The following is an 18,360-nucleotide window of genomic DNA, read 5'->3' as shown; positions in this document are numbered from 1 at the left end:
ATATGCTATTTCAAATAAATATTATCATTTGGATATTTTCCAAACTATGATGGATATCCTTATAAAAACCTACAAACAAAACATTAAAATTCTGCACAATTAACCACTTTCAGTTTTAACAAACACACACACACACACACACACACACACACACACACACACACACACACACACACACACACCTTTCAACTTTCAGGATTAGTTGTTGCAATTCAATTAGGTTTGTTGGAATGAATGATAGACTTATTTGTAAATTGAGTAATTGCTTGGACAGAGTGTAGTAACCTTATCCGCCGATTCTCTGCTGGTTCTATAGATTTATTATTTGGTGTATTTTGTCTATTTCTTCATTATTGCTTCTTCCGTCTCAGTTTTTCAAGCTGAGTTTTTACTGGATTAGGCCAACCCTCCCTGGCCTACCCCAAATTAAGAAGTTCATCTATGCTTATCAGTTATCAGCAATATTTCTATGGCTCTGAGCTTGTTGTTAACTGTCTGAATATTGCTTTTTATCATGCTCCGATGCTGTCAGTGTGTGTGTGTGTGTGTGTGTGTGTGTGTGTGTGTGTGTGTGTGTGTGTGTGTGTGTGTGTGTGTGTGTGTGTGAATAGACTTACTGATGTGTTTATATTGAAGACAATATTATTTTGTAATAAAAGAAATGCCAGTTATTTCTGGTTAGTCTTAAGGTCCCATCCTTGTAGCAAATCAGCTTTTAGAATTTAGCGCAATACATCATTGATCTGTGTGTGGTGTGGGTGTTTAATAGCAATAAAATACTGGTGTTTAGTCATGAAGCTATCAATAATGATGTATATTGATACTGTCATAGCATTTCAGAATTAATTCCTCATTATGCTATCAGATATCTATTTCAATAACCAAGGACCTTCTCCTAGTTTGGCTGTGTGTTATGTAGAATGATTTTGTGTGTGTGTCTGTGTGTGTTGAATTTATGTGGGTGTCCCTTTTTATATATAGCCTTCTTTATAGATACGTCAAAAGTGGATGTTGACAAATTTTTTCTGTTTTTATTGAATATAGTTTTTACTATATATAAAAATATATACATGTGTGTGTGTATGTATGTACTAATATACGAATATGACATTATCATCATCATCATCATTCACCATCTGTCTTCCCTGCAGACATAAGTTGGATGATTCTTTAGGATGCAGCAAGTTGGACAACTGCTCCATGCTCCAATGTCTGTATTAGCCTAGTTTCTACGACTGGATGCTCTTCCTAACACCAACCACTTTACAGCACGTATGAGGTGATTTTTTTTTTCACAGCACTGGCAATAATAGTGAGGTTGCTGAGTACTTGCAATGCAAAGAGGTAACCCACTCGACTGACTAAGTTGAGAGTGCGGTGGAGAGGATGGTGGCTTTATGTGAGGTGTTGAGAGGGACAGGACTGGTGTCTTGTTACGAAGGAGATACATGGCTACCTTGCATTATGTAAGGGGAGGTAGAAATAGCTGGAAAGAATGGTAAAGGTGTAGTCATCATCATCATCATCATTGTTTAACATCCGTTTTCCATGCTGGCATGGGTTGGACGGTTCAACTGGGGTCTGGGAAGCCAGGAGGCTGCACCAGGCTCCAATCTGATCTGGCAGTGTTTCTACAGCTGGATGCCCTTCGTTACATCAGCCACTCTGAGAGTGTAGTGGGTGCTTTTTTTATGTGCCACGGGCACAGAAGCTAATCAAGGCGGTGCTAGCATTGCCCATGTTCGGATGGTGCTTTTTACGTGCCATCGGTATGGGGATCACAACTATAATTTCCATTTGATTTTGATGTACTTGGATTGTAGGGCGACATGCTGTGCTTGAGGAGACCTATTGAGTCAAGGTACTTTTGAGTGGGCTGGTTATGCACCACTGGTGTAGGTTACAGCTGTGAACTCACTTTATTTGCCAGGTCTTCTCAATCATAGCATATGTCCAGAGGTCTCGGTCTTTTGTTATTGCCTCTATGAAGCCCAACGTTCGAAGGTCATACTTCACCACCGCATCTCATGTCTTCTAAAATGGAAAATAGATGGTGATGATGATGATGGCATCTCTCTATGTGATTTAATTATTGATAAGTCCTCAGTTATATTCTGTAAATATAATTTAGAACATGGTGGGTGATATAAGTGTTCATTTTCTTAAAATAACATTGCAGTGAGTCAAAACCTCAGTCTTGATGTCAGATAATGCTCAAGTAAGTTTTATACATCATCATGTTGGACTCTGACAAAATACACAGCAGTTACTTGTTGCAGACGTCTGCATCAACTGATCTTACCTCTCTGCTGTTATATTTCTTCTTTTTCTCTGCTAAGTTCATCCCGACAGTCTCCTCTCGAGACAAGATAGAATAATCTATTAGTTTTTCTCAGTCTAGTATTTACCTTTACGAGTGAGTAGATGCATCCAACTGGAAATTGTATTAGAGAGGAAGTTAAAAAAAAAAAATGTGTGGGGGACGTTGAAAGACTACTAAAAAGAAGAAAAAGAAAATTTCCCTAAATAAATAGTAAGTTTTGTGACTAGACTCAGCAGTTGTAAAGAAGATGCTGATGTATTGTGTTGATTTCAAAGTTGACTTCTTTCATTGAATTGCTTTTCTTCAAAATAAATAATGATAAAAAAAAAAAAAAAAGCAGCTTTCTATTTATCAGAGGTAGGGGTGGGGGACTTGTAGCTGTGAAATAATTAAATCTTCCTAACTCTAGTAATATGAATGAGGCATTTGAAATTTACTGAACCAACATACTATCCAGGTCAAGATACGGAGAGATTAAAAAAATGTAAATATAAAACCTACAAAAATATATACACAAAATGTAAAAATAAAATGGGTAAGATCCTAAATAATTGAATAAAAGAATCAAAAATGGTTGGAAAATTTTCTGGTAACTTTTTGAAGTAAAAGAAAAAAAAACAACAAAAGACACAACCCCAGGAACACTGACAACACAAACTGGTATCTGTTCTTGTATTTTGACAAAAGCTAATTGTGTTACGAGTGGGTGATATATTTGCACAGCTTGTGTACGGCTAATTCACTTGTAAGACAGATAATAACTATGAATGACTGACCTTAGCACTCTCTTTCGGTGTCTGGCAAGCAAAAAGTAAATCTGTACCAACCATCAGTTGTAAGGGTGTTTGTGTGGAGAGATTAGAACATTGCTTTATGTGTGTGTGTGTGTGTGTGTGTGCGTGTGCGTGTAACTGTGTCTTGGTAAAATTAATTATTCTAACCAAGGATTTTGAGCTGTTAACTTCAGCCAAGCGTACTTGCCAGCGAACATGAAGAAATGAAATGAAATGGTTCAGCTCTGAATTCATGAAATTATATTTTTAAAAAGGAAAAAATTGTTTTAACCCTTTTGCATTCAGATTACTCTGTTCAATGTAATACTTATTTATTTATATTGTTTAGGTGCCACCATGGCTGTGTGGTCAGAAGCTTGCTTCCCAACCACATAGTTCTGGGTTCAGTCCCACTGCATGGCACCTTGGGCAAGTGTCTTCTACTATAGGCTCAGGCCAACCAAAGCTTTGTGAGTGGATTTGGTAGATGGAAACTGAAAGAAGCTTGTCATATATATGCATATGTATATATCTATGTTTGTGTCTGTTTGTCCCTCCACCATCGCTTGACAAACTGATGTTGATGTGTTTATGCCCCTGAGGGGAGGGTCATAGTGCTACTAAGAGCAATGACACACACACAGGCGCAAGCGCATATAAGGATACACATCATAAGAGAACAGAATGGAATAAGCAGAGCAAGAGCACGCATGAAGACAGAAAGTGTTGCTGAGGAGGTCACAGATGTGTGATGAAAGATTTCCAGACAATGGTCATCAGTTAGAATAAGGACAGTAATAAGCGAGTGAAGAATGAATATATAGTGCGTGTGTTTATTTGGCAAAAAAAAACAAACCAAAGTGACTATCCCAAAATACAATATCTGTTTCAATACATGACTTCACATCTCTCTCTCTATGTATAAATTTTCTCATTTCCCACCCTCTCTCTAACACACCCATGAATACAATATGATATTCATCAGAAACTGAGGTGTGTGTGTGTGTGTGTGTGTGTGTGTGTGTGTGTGTGTGTGTGTGTGTGTGTTCATGTGCATATTTCAGTTTAGAAAAGATTTTTAATACTTGTTTAATCTCTCTCTGCTTCTCTCTCTCTGCTTTTTTTTTCTCTCTCTCTCTGCCTTTTCTCTCTCTCTCTCTCTCTGCTTCTCTCTCTCTGCTTTATTTTCTCTCTCTCTCTCTCTCTCTCTGCTTCTCTTTCTCACACTCACTCACTCACTCACTCATGTATATCTACACATGCACACCATACACGCTTATTTGCACTTGCACACTTGTAAAAATTCCCTGAAACTTCTAAAAAATTGCATATGTCAATTGATCCCTCCTCAACCTCTCTGCAATATCATTCAATTCCATCTTTCGAAAGTTGGTCATCAGCCACTCGATAAAGAACGGCACAGATCGGGAATTAGCAGCACCGAGTTTGGAGTGTTCTTATTTTTCTATTCTCATTACCAAAACTGCATTTTTGAAAAATTGTTTCATTTTTAATTCGGGGGTGGCAGTGGGAGGAAGGGAAGAGAGAGAGAGAGAGAGAGAGAGAGAGAGAGAGAGAGAGAGAGAGAGAGATGGGGAGAGGATATTTTGTAGCAAAATCAATATGATGTAAGAAATTGGAAAATATAAATGGAATATTGCTAAACTATGTAATTTGTTTTATTATTATTATTATCATTATTATTATTATTATTATAATAAATGAGGAATTTCATTTCTTGTGAGTAGTAAGTTGTCACTGCAAGCCAATGGCATGTAAATTGCTGGATCGATTGTGACAAAGTTACTCCTATTTGCTGCTAACATTGCTCTGTCTGTCTCTCTCTTTCTCCTTCTTGATATATATTGTACGACCCCAAAGACATGCTTCATGCTCTGCTGCTGCTATTTTTTGCTGTGTGTTATAAGCTCTCTCTCCTTTCTACTCTCTCTCTCTCTCTCTCTCTCTCTCCTACTTCTCCTCTCCTCTGGTGATATCGATTCCCATCTAAGTAAACATTGTACTAATGTTTTGGTTTGCCTTTCAATATCGGCATCGCTTCCATTTCTTGTGTAGACATCCATTGAGTGTTATCCCTCAGAAACAACAACAACATCGAGATCTTTATGAATCCTTATATGTGGTCACATGATTTGCTTGAAATAACAGCTAGAACTCCTTCAAATCACAACCCCTTTCTTAAATAATGTAGTCCTGGATACCCATGGAACGATGAAGTGGTCATGGTTGGATTTCCTTTGATCATAGCATGCTCGGTCTGGGTAGACCTGAGTCTAAACAACATCAATGTCCACAACAACAACAGCAACAACTTGGATGTAACTTCTGATTATTATTGAATGGAAGGAAAAGTTTCTTTTATTCCAAATATATATTTTTTTTAATGTTTTTTATTTATTTCAGTCATCAGACTGTGGCCATGCTGGGGCACCACCTTGAGGAATTTTAGTCATGAATTGACCTCAGCACTTATTTTTGGTAAAGCCTGGTTCCCATGTGGTGGTGGGGGACAAATACACACACACACACACACACACATACATGATGGGTTTCTTTCAGTTTCCGTCTATGAAATCCACTCACAAGGCTTTGGTCGGCCCAAGGCTATAGTAGAAGACACTTGCCCAAGGTGCCACGCAGTGAGACTGAACCTGGGACCATGTGGTTGATAAGCAAACTTCTTACCACACAGCCATGCCTGTACCTATTCATATTTATATTTTACATATCGATCCCCTCCTGCTGCCCCCCCCCCCCCATCCTTTCCTCCCCCTTTGCAGCTTTTTAGTTTTCCTTTTCTCTTTGTTGTTTAGTTTGACTGGAGTCTGTTTCATCAGATATTCTTTTAATTTTAGTCTTAATAGTCTCCCCCCCCCATCTCTTTCCTCTCCTTTTCCTTCTCTCTCTCTCTCCTCCCCTTCAACTCTCTCTGAATCTTCCCCTCCCCCACTGTTTCTCCATTTTCTTTTTGCTGTACATTTGTTCCTCTGTTTACTAAGTTCTCATTTCCATTTGCCCCCCCTCACTCCCCGCCTCCCTTCCCCTCTCTTGTGGTACGATCCATGTTGAGTACCAATTCCATTTCTCTGCAGAACCTGCTTTGTTCTGCTGTTTATGCTGTGTGATGGAACACCAAACACCATTCATTTAGGAAAAGCAATGTTTATCCAATCCATCACCACTATCCAATCTCTATTGATATTCTGACCTGTTGGCTCGCTGGTTCTAGCACACACTGCTGCTGCTGCTACTACTACTACTACTACTACTACTACTACTACTACTACTACTACTACTACTACTGCTGCTGCTGCTACCATTACAACCACCGCCACCACCACCACTGCTACTGCTGCTATCACCAACACTGCCCCAACCACTGCTCCTACCATCACTACTTCTAGTGTTGTAGTCCAGTGGCTTTTCAGAAGCAATTGTTGAAAGCTTCTCCATTCACAGTGGTATTGAGGGGCGAGTCCGTCTGGCAGAAACCAGCTCTTTTTTTTACCCAGTTATTGATGGCAAATGGATTCCTGAGAGCACAGCCTGAGATATTTTATCGGAGAAATAAATGGGAATTTGTGATGTTATGCCAAATTGAGTCCATTAACGATACAAATGATGTGGGGGTGGGGGCAAAGTGATTTCAAATAGAAATTAAGGAAACCTGCATCTGATTCAAACAGGTGGATGTTTGCACCTACATCCTGTGCATATAGGTGCGGGCATGGCTGTGTGGTAAGAAGTTTACTTCCTAATCACATTGTTCCAGGTTCAGTCCCACTGGATGGCATCTTCTACTTTAGCCTTGAGCCAACCAATGCTTTGTGAGTGGATTTGGTACACGGAAACTAAAAAAAGTCCAATGTGTCTGTGCGTATGTATGTATGTATGTATGTATGTAGATTTGTGTGCTTAATGATGTGTTGATTTGTTTACATTCCTGTAACTTAGCAGTTTGGCAAAAGAAACTGATAGAATAAATACCTTGCTTAAACAAAAATAAGTCCTGGGGTCAACTAAAACCCTTCAAGGCGGTGCCCCAGCATGGCCACAGTCAAATGACTGGAACAAGTAAAAAAGTGAAAGATTAAAAAATGTTGTAGCACCACCTCTGTTACTAAAAGACAGGCATCGGTTGTGAATAAGTGTTGTTGATAAAACCATCAAGCCAAGTAAGACTGCAGTTGTGACAGATATCAGTGTCACACAAATTGGCACCTGTGCCAGTGGCACATAAAAGCGCCCTGGTGTCATGCAAATGGCACCCATGCTGGTGGCACATAGAAGCACCCATTACACTCTCAGAGTGGTTGGCATTAGGAAGAGCAATCCAGCCCTAGAAAACCATGCCAAATTAGACTGTCTGGTGCAGCCTTCCAACGTGCCATCCCTGGTCAAACCATCCAACCCAAGCCAGCATGGACAGCGGACATTAAATGATGATGATGATGATGATGATTAAAACCTTACTTAAAGATTTATTTACATAAATTGTCCAACCCATGCCAGCATGGAAAAAGCAACCATTGAAATGACAATAAAACATTTTGACATCTTTGGAGAGGAGTCGATTCACAGTTTATGACTGGGTGAAAGGCAAAAATCGAAATCGGTCGGGCATTGAACATGTGCTAATAATCCTGTGGTAATCCACATGATATGCTAATAATGTTGTGATTTGTGGTAATCCGCATGATATGTGATGTCACATTCAGGTCTGAATTGAGGGGAAGTGTTGACAGCCTGGAAGTGAAACAGTTTTGTGGAACAAGCTTTGCAGGAGCTGACTTCCTCTTCACAATACCTACCATGCATACATCATCATCATCATCATCATCATCATGCATCCGTTGTCCATTTGTGTCCTGCATTTTACAGTCTTCTCAACACAGATCAGGTATGGATGACAAAAACTACAAATCTCCATAGAGATATTTGCAAGTGTTTTCTCTCCTCTCTTCTTTTCCCCTTTCTTCCTCTTCTTCACTCATTTCTCTCTTCTTCCCACTCACTCAGCCCTCTCCTGCTCATCACACGCTCTTATAATGATGTACTTTATTCAGCTCCACACACACACACGCACACACATGCACATGCTATTCATTGAGACTCCATGTAAACAAACACCTAATACAGTTTTATTGATGTTACTAACCATTTCTAAGTAACTTGCTGCCTGCTCTGAAGAAGTGGACAACTGGAGAACACAACCAGCATCACATTTCACTACTTGTCTACCTTTGTTTACCTGTTTTATTTTGTCTTCTTTCTCCTCTCCTTTTCCCACTTCATCTTCTATTTTGTCTTTTTCTTCATCTCAGTCTCATTTTCCTGTCTGTGAATTCATAAATATTAACCCTTTAGCATTTAAACTGCCTATATCCAACTCAAATATCTCTTTCATCACCCATATCACGTTCACCTCTTAGGTTCCACATTAAACTCAAAACTCTAGCCCTTGTCCTTTCTCTTCGGAACATTGGCCTTTTGAGATTCCTTCCTTGTATATAAACGATTGCAAGTCAACAGACACAGCAAACTCAAGTGAAATACTAACTGCATCGGTTTCCGATGCATCTGAGAGGGCCTGTGAAAGCCATAGGTATAGCACCTTCCTCTAGAATAAAAATAAGAAAAGATGGAGAAACACTTAGTTGTTGTGTGCCTTTAGTGGACCAAACCTTTGGTTGCCTACTCTGCCCACAGTTTTTCTGCATTGGCTCAATGCAGCACCTAGGATGACCTGCAAAAGTCAAAGCTACTACCTTTCCTCTCTGACTAAAATGAAGGTATCCCTGCTATAAAACTTAACATGTTCATATCGACAGAGAGTATCTGTAATTAAGAAGCAGACAGGGTCATTATTGAGATCATAACTGTAACTCTCCTTTTGTTTTTTCATTTTCTTATGAAACAATGTTGTTTTACTTCCAGATCTTGATACATTTCCTGCCATCCAGCATGACAAACCGGAAAGTCCAACAGAACATAAAAAATCTCGGAAAACCCAAGACTATAGTCATGATCGAGAAATTATTTTTGCTTTCCCTTCAATGCAAATGCATTTCAAGACGAAACATTTCCAAGGGGAACATGAACCCTCCATGGAAGGTATGTAACCTGAGTCTTTGTCTAACCATGTTTTTTTTTATTTCAGGTCATTGTCAAGTGAAGGTTTCGGTTGAGGACCTCACATCTGGAATGTTGTCAGGTGCCACAGCTCTACGCCAATTGGACACTGTACTTAGTGAAGTATCTTCATTAGCATAGGCCCTATATGTAGCCCTCCCATGTCTTCATTATGAAATAATACATATAGTTACATACATCTGTGTGTGTGTGTGTGTGTGTGTCTGTGTCCCTGGTTTTCCTCGATTGGTTGTTTTAAAGACATAATTCACTCTCCTCTGCATTGTTTGTTCTTTACAAAAATGTTGGTTTGATGATTTTATTGAGTCTCAGAGGGAGATTTTGTCTGTGAATTGCTGTAGATAATCACAGATATTCAAAGTTCCTCAACTAGCTTTATCTTACAAGCATGAGACTCTACTGTATTCGTTAAAATATGTATTCACTCTCATTTCACAGTTGAATGGTTAGTCCTAAGAATGGTCAGCTGTAGAAAGACTTACTGGACCAATTTATATGCAAATGGACAAATTTCTATGTTAAACCTTTCTGTAATGGGTGTCATTTTGGATTTAGAATATATCAATCTGGTAGAATATTCTCGGTGATGAGCGAGGGCAGTTTGTTTTCAGGATTCTGAAAGATCTCTTTGACCCCCACCAATTATTCAGTCTTGGTTCCGCTCCCTGTTGTTTCCATTTAATTTCAGTCATTCTTCTTCCTTCTCTCACTTTACTCTTTCTTTAACCTTATTCTCTCTGCCGTTGTCTTGTATTCTCTTTTTCCTACCGTTGTTGTCATCATCATCATCATCATCATTATCAACAGCATCTTGCAACTTCTTACTTCTCTTGGATTCCCCTTCTCATTTCTCTTCAGCTTCCTCTTCTCTTTCTCTCTCTCTCTCCTTTCTCCACCCACTCTTTTCTCTCTCTTCTTTTTTCCAATTTTTACTTTCTCTCTGCTTTTCTCTTTCTTTCTTTCTTTCCCATTAATTCCTTTTCTCTCTTTATTTTCCTTCTTGTTTTCTTTCTTTCTTTCTCTGTTTATCTCTCTTACCTCACAAGATGAGAAATAAATGTCTTTCTTTCAACCATACCTGTCTGTCTGTCTCTCTCTCTCTCTCTCTCTCTCTCTAATATTTTTCACTTTTCTCTCCTCCTGCTGCCACCACCTCCACTACTACTACTACTACTACTACTACTACTATCTTCTTCTCACTTTGTCTTTATGTTCTGAGTTCAAATTCTGCTGAGGTCAGCTTTGTCTTTCATCTTTCCAGGGTCAATAAAATAAGTACTATTAGGGGATGGGGTTGGAGGGGGGGGGTCACGGTAATTGACTAGCCCTGCATCCTCTCAAATTTCAGGCCTTGTGCCTATAACAGAAAACATTATCATTATTATTATTGATATTACGTTAGTTACTATTTTAGTCCTAGTGTAAATCTTCTGGGCCATGTACCAATGCCCCCACAACAATTAGGATAGCACTTGTTACTGTATCTATATCTCCTTCACACACACACACACACACACACACACACACACACACACACACACACACACACACACACACACACACACACACACACACACACACACACACACACACACACACACACACACACACACACACACACACACACACACACACACACACACACACACACACACACACACACACACACACACACACACACACACACACACACACACACACACACACACACACACACACACACACACACACACACACACACACACACACACACACACACACACACGCACACCTTAATAACTAATTTGTTGTACTGCTTACCTCTCAACTCATACTTATTCTGCTTGCCTCAGTGCTTGGCCCTCTGGCCACCCCATGGCTTCTCTCTCTCTCTCTAATAAATACCCCAATACTCTCTGTGACTCTACTTCAAATAATTGTCAAGATATACGTAAAAAAAAAGGGGTTGCTGAAGATACACTTGAAGACATTTCATCCATTTATTTCTGGTGCAACCTTCAAAAACTTCCTTCCTTACACTGGCTGCTGCTGCTCTCATGTCACTCTGGAGGTCACATTGATGCTATTGATTTTTTTTTTATTCTGCTTTGCTCTTTTTTATTTAGTTTTCTTTTATTATCAAAGACTTATTTGCTTTTATGTTTTTGTTATATTTTTTTCTTTAGATATCTCCACTCAGTCATTCAGATATCCATGGACACACACACACTCACACACAGATAACATATTCACATTTACACTTAGATGCAGACCCACACTCGAGTGAACACACACACACACACACACACAGAGGACCGTATTCCTTTGTAGCACCAACAGCTCCTTAGGTATCACATTCCTTTAAGCATTGACTTTGTCATTGCCAGCTTTAAAGCTCTGTTTGAAGAACTTTTATCGGAGGCTATTAGCAAACTGCTTTCATCCTAGAAAATTTTCAAATTATTTCAAAGTGCATTTGCCTCTGATGACTGCACTAAAACCACTGATTTAGCTGCCAATTGAAGTCCTAGCATGATATGAGCTGACCAGCTGCAAATGTTTGACCACCGAGTCTTGACAAATCCCCAAAATCCCCACACACACACACATGCATGCGCACACATTAGTACAGTCGTATGGCTAAGAAGTTTGCTTTTTCAGTATACGGCTTTATGTCGACTGTACGACACATTGAGCAATTGTCTTCTCCTATAGCCTTGGAGTAAAGAAGCCTTTGGGTTAAGCCCAGTCTAAGACTAACTTCCAAAGTGATGAGTACTGTCTTTTCTACTCTGATACAGCCATCAACAACAAAACACCCTTCTATACATCAATAGTAACAACACATTCAGACCTACCAGACTCATATATGCATAAACACCTCTCTCTATAAACGCGGTTGGCCCCTGTGTAGCTTTACTGTTGACCCACTCTGTGTTCATGTAATCTTTTGCTAATGTTTGATTTGTTGTTGATTTTTGCAGAAGACAAACCTATTGTTGAGTGCAGCTTCATCACAGAATTCGAAGACCATATTTCTGTTGCTATGGATGCTGAAGTGATCTGGTTTCTACATGACTTAGTCTCCTCTTATATTAAAGAAAAAGATAAAAGTAAGTTCTGCATGAAACTATTTTTATTTCAGATTTTCTAGTCATATCTTCACCTTCAATGCTGACTCTCAACAGGGAGAAGATCCTGTCGAAACACTTATTTTCCTCTTCATTTCTGATTGTTGACAAATCCCTTTTTTTTTTCTCTTCTTTTTCTTCTTACTTTCTGGTATTAAAACATGTGCAGTGGCATTCTGTGTGTGTAGAATTCATCAGACACTATTTGTTGTTTAGGCTCAGATCAGAGATTCCAGCCATAGCTATTCATTCTTTTTTATTACCAATACTGGTGCCATGTAAAAAGCACCCAGTCCACTCAAAGACTTTCCGTATTCCCGAGCATCATACTAATACATCCTTTTGTTATTTACACCACCTGTCCTCGTCTGTTGTTGTTTTTTCGTACATTCTCCCTCCTATATATATATATATTTGTGTGTGTCTGTGTTTGGTTTCCCTCCGACCATCAGTTGACAACTGATGTAGGTGTGGTTATATCCCTGCAACTTAGTGGTTCAGCAAAAGAAACTGATAGAACACGTACTAGGCTTACAAAAAACAAGTCCTGGGGATTGACTTGTTCGACTAAAGGCAGTGCTCCAGCAAGTGAAAGAATAAAAGAACAAAACACTTTACCATTGTCCATATGGTGAATTTGTATTGTCTCAACATTTCCAGACACACAGCTCTCTTTATGCTCTGTTTACTAAAATCAGCACTGCTATAGATCTTCTGTATTTCGTATATCTTCTACATCTAACTACTACTACAACTACTACAACTACATGTATCTCCTGCTTTGGCCCTACAGTATCTAGTAGACCTACCACATCTGTGTTGGTATACATGGTTAATCTACTACTTCAACCTTGCTATTATCTGTTATACCTAATAAATCATGGTGGTAATCTCTTGATACTCAACAGATTAATGCAATATAGGGTGTTAAAAATACATAAAAAAAAAGACCCCAAAAAAATGAGAAGGAAGAAAAACTATATTGGTGTCTTTTTCTTCTCTCTCCCTCTCCCCCCTCTCTCTCCTCTTCCTAGTTTAAGTGCTTTTGTACACTTTGTCTTTGATCATGAGAGACTTCTAATGTTATGTCAATTGTGTTTCCTCTATGAAATGGATAATGGTTAATGGGAAATTCTCTTATCACAGCTATCGATTTTATGCCCTGATTACCATTGCAGTTGTTACATAATTTAAGCCCACAAATAAAAGCTGTATTTGTTATCTTCATTGAGCTACTCTTATATTTGTAATATAATTAGTCAGTTGTACATCCATAGTGGATTTATATATGTATATATATATATATATATATATGACACATGCAATAGGTGGCTTGTCATTACGTTGTGGATTTAATTAGTAAGGTACATTAGTCAGTTGGCTTCTGTCTATTTGGTATGAGAGAGAAGCAGCCCTCCTACTTCATTGTGATGTGATTTGTGACAGAAAGATGATAAGAAGAAGCAACTGTAAAACGACTTGCTATTCAAATATCCGTCACCATCCTTATCATCATCATCATCATCACCACCATCATTTTTTCCTATGCTGGACAGTTGGAGAGAAGCTGATGAACCAGAGGACTGTACTGAGCTTCCAATGCTTGCTTTGGCGTATGTTCTACAGATGGATGTCAAACACTTTCTGTGGCACAGGCACTGGTAAGGTTCCCAAGTAACTTGCAGTGTGACAAGACTTTTCAACTGAATGGGGAGTAGTATTGAATGATGTGAAAGTATGATGCAAGAAGAGTAACAAGTGTCTTGTTGAAGAGGGAAATACATGGCTTTATCAGCTGGAAAGATAGAGAGAGAGTTGGTGAGGGGATATTCTTAAGGTACAAGATGTCTATTGAGAGAGAATAGGGATAGGTGGTTGGTGGGTGGGTAGGTAATCATCATAATCGTCTGTTTTCCATGCTGGCATGGGTTGGATGGTTTGACAGCAGCTGGGATCCACACCAAGCTCCATAGTCCATTTTGGCTTGGTTCCTAAAGCTGGATGACTTTCCAAATGCCAACCACTTCACAAAGTGCACTGGGTGCTTTTCAAGTGGCACCAGCACTTTTAAGCGGCACCATCACTAACACTCATCAAGTAATCTTGCAAGACAAGACCCCTTCAACTGGGAGTGGAGAAAAGTACTGAGGATGGTGTTATTTTTTGGTGATTTTAAGAGGAAGAATGTTTGTGTTGTGAAACCTGTTCTACCTCCATCTGAGTCTGCTTGACTAAGGCTGCTGACATGGAGCTAAACAGAGGCATCTGATCTTGTATATCTAAGACTACATTGTCCAATGTTTTCATCCCTTTTTAAGAGGGTAGGTTGTCATTTGAGGGAAACTGGTTACTGTTTCTAACAGGTGGGACGACTTCATGAAATCCGTTTTGTTAGCTTCTTGTCTTATTCAAAGTCATAAGGAACAGCTGGGGCTGGTGGGGAAGGGATCAGTTGTTATCTTGAAAATCCTCCTTGTGTCAATAAAATCAATTGGAATTGTTTATGGGAAAGTTGGTCATCGGCTTAATCAATAAATCATCACCATAACCATGATTGTGTAGGGTGCTGGTGCCCCATAAAAAGTACTCAGTACCCTCTGTAAAGGGGATGATATTAGGAAGGGCATCCAGCCATAGAGACTGACATTGGAGCATGATGCAGCCCCTGGGCTCACCAGATCCTGTCAAACTGTCTGAAGATTCTCTTTATCATTTCATGTCTGTTTTCCAAACCGACATGAATCAAAGACTGTCTAACACTTAAACCCCCCATTCTTTTGAAGCCCATCAACACCACCACCACCCCTGTCACCACTTTTAATATTTTCTACTGCAGTCTCAACCAGGAATCGTCTCTGTTGCTTTACAAGCCTGACTCTTATCTTAGTATGTCACATTGTATCTTACTGTATTTGGAATATATAGAAGTACAGAGATCAAGAGGGTTGCTTCTCAGCTGCATGGGTTCTGGCTGTCGAGAATCTGCCTCAATAAACGTAGTCTGACCTATGCAAGTATTGAAAAGTAGATGTTAAAAGATGATGATGATGATGTATAATGTTCCATTTTAATGTATGTTTTATCTTTGCATTTTTCCTCTGTCTCTAGGTACAGCTCGTCTCGGGTTCAACGCTTCAACGAAAGCCAATAGTGGAATTAAGTCTCCAGAGATGGAGAGGAAGAAATTAATTGTTCCAACTGTGGCTCTCAAGCAAGACTGGCGCCAGTTTGAATGCAAGACTTGGCACTTAGAACCTACAGTTCGGTATGTATGAATAAATATAAGAATGATAATTAATAAACAAAGTTACACATTTTATTGTGAAGAGGACCAGATGACAAGGTACTTTAAGAACATGGAAAAGATGAGAGGGGGGCGGTAAGTTGATTGTAATAGGGTTCAAACTAAGAACATAGAAGATGTTCTTTTACATTCAGAGTTCAAATTGCTCCAAGGTTACTTTTGCCCTTCATTTCTTTGGAGTCAATAGAATAAAATACCGAGATCAATATAATTGATTTTTTTTTTCCTTCCTCTAAAACTTTAGGCCCTCAGTTTGGCAGATTCTGTGGCTAAATAATATTTCAGCCTAGTTTTATTATTAGAATAGTCAAGTATACTAAATCTGTCATGGTCTAAATAGAAAAAGGTGAACTTAAAAGCTATAACATTTTTGATGTAGCCTTGCTTTTTGTCCCAAGTGCCTTTTGTTTAACATCCACCCCAATCCAGCTTCTTGTCCAGTTTCTGCCTATTCAGTTTTTTCTCCTCTTGTCCGGCTTCCCCCTGGTCCGGCTCCCCCCCTGGTCCGACACCCCCCTCCCCCCCGGTCCTGCTTCCCTCCCCCTGGTCCGGCTCCCTCCCTGGTCCGACCCCTCCGGTCCTGCTTCCCTCCCCCCTGGTCCGGCTCCCCCCTTGTCCGACCCCCCCTTGTCCGGCTTCCCCCCCTTGTCCGGCTTCCCCCCCTTGTCCGGCTTCCCCCCCTGTCCGGCTTCCCCCTCGTTCCCCGCTTCCCCCTTGTTCCCGCTTCCTCCCTTTCGTCCTGCTTGCCCCCCTCTGGTCTGGCTCCCACCTCTGGTCCGGCTTCCCCCCCCCCCAGTCCGGCTTGCCCCCTCTGGTCCTGCTTCCCCCCTCTCCCATCCGAACCCCCCCTTTCATCTAACATTCTCCTGGTCATTCTTCCCATTGTCCAACTTTACTCTCTTCTGATTCTTCTTTGACTACATCCATTTCTAATTCTCTCTTTCAGGTTGGTGCATTGGGCTAGTCGCCAGATTGATCCCATTGGAGTTGACTATATTCTACAGAAGCTTGGTTTTTCTCATGCCCGTGTCACAATCCCAAAATGGATGCAGCGTGGTTTCATGGATCCCATGGACAAAATGTTGGCAGTCCTTGTCAATAAGTTAATGATTGTGCTCCGAGACAAACCAAATGCTGCTAACGAGGACACTTGAGACAACAACCGAACAGTGTCTTGTCTTGTAGACTTGACAAAATGACTTGAATCATATCTGAATCGCATGAACATACAATGGCTGTGCCTCACTGAAGTGTAACAATTTTCCCTCTCCTCCTCATCATCATTACAGCCACAACAGCAGCCATCATGATCATCATCATCATCATCATCATCATCACCACCACCATCACATAATGTCAATAACAACAATAATAATAATAATTTTGATATTCTAAAGAGGCATGTCATTTATTCAATGATTTAAAACAAGAAAACAAATCAGCCTTGAAGCAGATTGATGACAGAATTGATAGCACATCAGACAAAATACCTTGTGATATTTGGTAACAAACAATCCTTTACATTCTGAGTTCAAATCCTGCTTAGGTTTGCTTTGTCCTTTATCACCCCGAGGTTGATAAAAATAAGTCCTAGGGTCAATGCAATCAACTGTACCCTAGAAAGTGAGGCCTCAGCATGGCCCACAGTCCAATAAACGAAGCCAGTTAAAGAACAAATGAATGAAAGCATTTTGTTTTTGTGGAATGGTTTCTACCGAAACATTAAATGCTGCAAGAAGTAGAGGGAGCTGGCAGTAAACGAATCTTGTGAGAATTTGGAAGGTGTGTGTGTGTGTGTTGTTTTTTTTTTTTTAAAGTCTGGGTTGGAATAAAATGGGATGGAAAGAGTTTGTGAATTTGAATGTTTGTGACACAGACAGAACTAGTGTTTTGGTGTTTGGGATCATATGGGTATATTAGAATATCAGGAAAAGCAGTGTGTGAGAGAGGGAGAGTTGTAGCTTGCTTAGCAGTGCAGAAATTTGTTTCTCAAAATCTTATCAGAGTCAGTTAACATACTTGTGTCTATAAGTTATAAGTGTGTTCCTATACAAGCAAGCATACATACATGCACATAATGAATGCAATTGCAAGTATATATATATATATATATATATATATATATATATATATATATACATACATACTGCTTCTTTTACGGATATATGATACAATATATATGTGTGTGTGTGTATATATATATATATATATGTGTACACACACAATTTATATATATATGTGTATGTGTGTGCTTGTTTTATTTTAAAAAAGGTTCACAGTAGCTTTGAACTGTTGCTGGTCATTGCGCCACCCATTGACTGGTCAAATCTTTTCACCTTACTCTCAACCTTTTCCATGCAAAAGTAAATGTGATACTCTAATTTAGTGTGTTGAGTGATCCTTTCAATTACTGTTTAAGTGTTTGGGCTCTTCTTTTTCTACATAAACACACACACACAAACACGATTTTTCTAGTTGCAAATATGATGTATGTGGTTGTATGTGTGTGTATATATATACATACATGCACATATGTATGTATGTATAGATAGATATATATAGCATTTTGTTGCATATGCATATGTGCACACTGATGTTTATAAAATATATAATAAATGAATTCAAAGTGAAAAATATTAATAATAAAAACGAAAAAAAAACCCACAAAACCGATGT

The 18,360-nt window shown here is 39.4% G+C and overlaps 1 protein-coding gene across 1 annotated transcript in view; it reads left to right on the top strand.

The window, feature by feature from the left end:
• Positions 1-16,971, top strand: part of LOC106884293 (bridge-like lipid transfer protein family member 1) — a 208,567-nt gene extending 191,596 nt beyond the window's left edge. Inside the window, exons 62-65 of the mRNA XM_089361980.1 lie at positions 9,055-9,231; positions 12,234-12,362; positions 15,489-15,645; positions 16,631-16,971. Coding sequence (XP_089218106.1) covers positions 9,055-9,231; positions 12,234-12,362; positions 15,489-15,645; positions 16,631-16,838 — 671 coding nt within the window. The 3' untranslated portion in view covers positions 16,839-16,971. The remainder of the gene's footprint in view (positions 1-9,054; positions 9,232-12,233; positions 12,363-15,488; positions 15,646-16,630) is intronic.
• Positions 16,972-18,360: the final 1,389 nt, after the last annotated feature.

This window comes from Octopus bimaculoides, chromosome 13 (assembly GCF_046866305.1).
Source record: "Octopus bimaculoides isolate indiv1 chromosome 13, ASM4686630v1, whole genome shotgun sequence".
NCBI lineage: Eukaryota > Metazoa > Mollusca > Cephalopoda > Octopoda > Octopodidae > Octopus > Octopus bimaculoides.
This window is presented reverse-complemented; position numbering and strand designations above follow the sequence as displayed.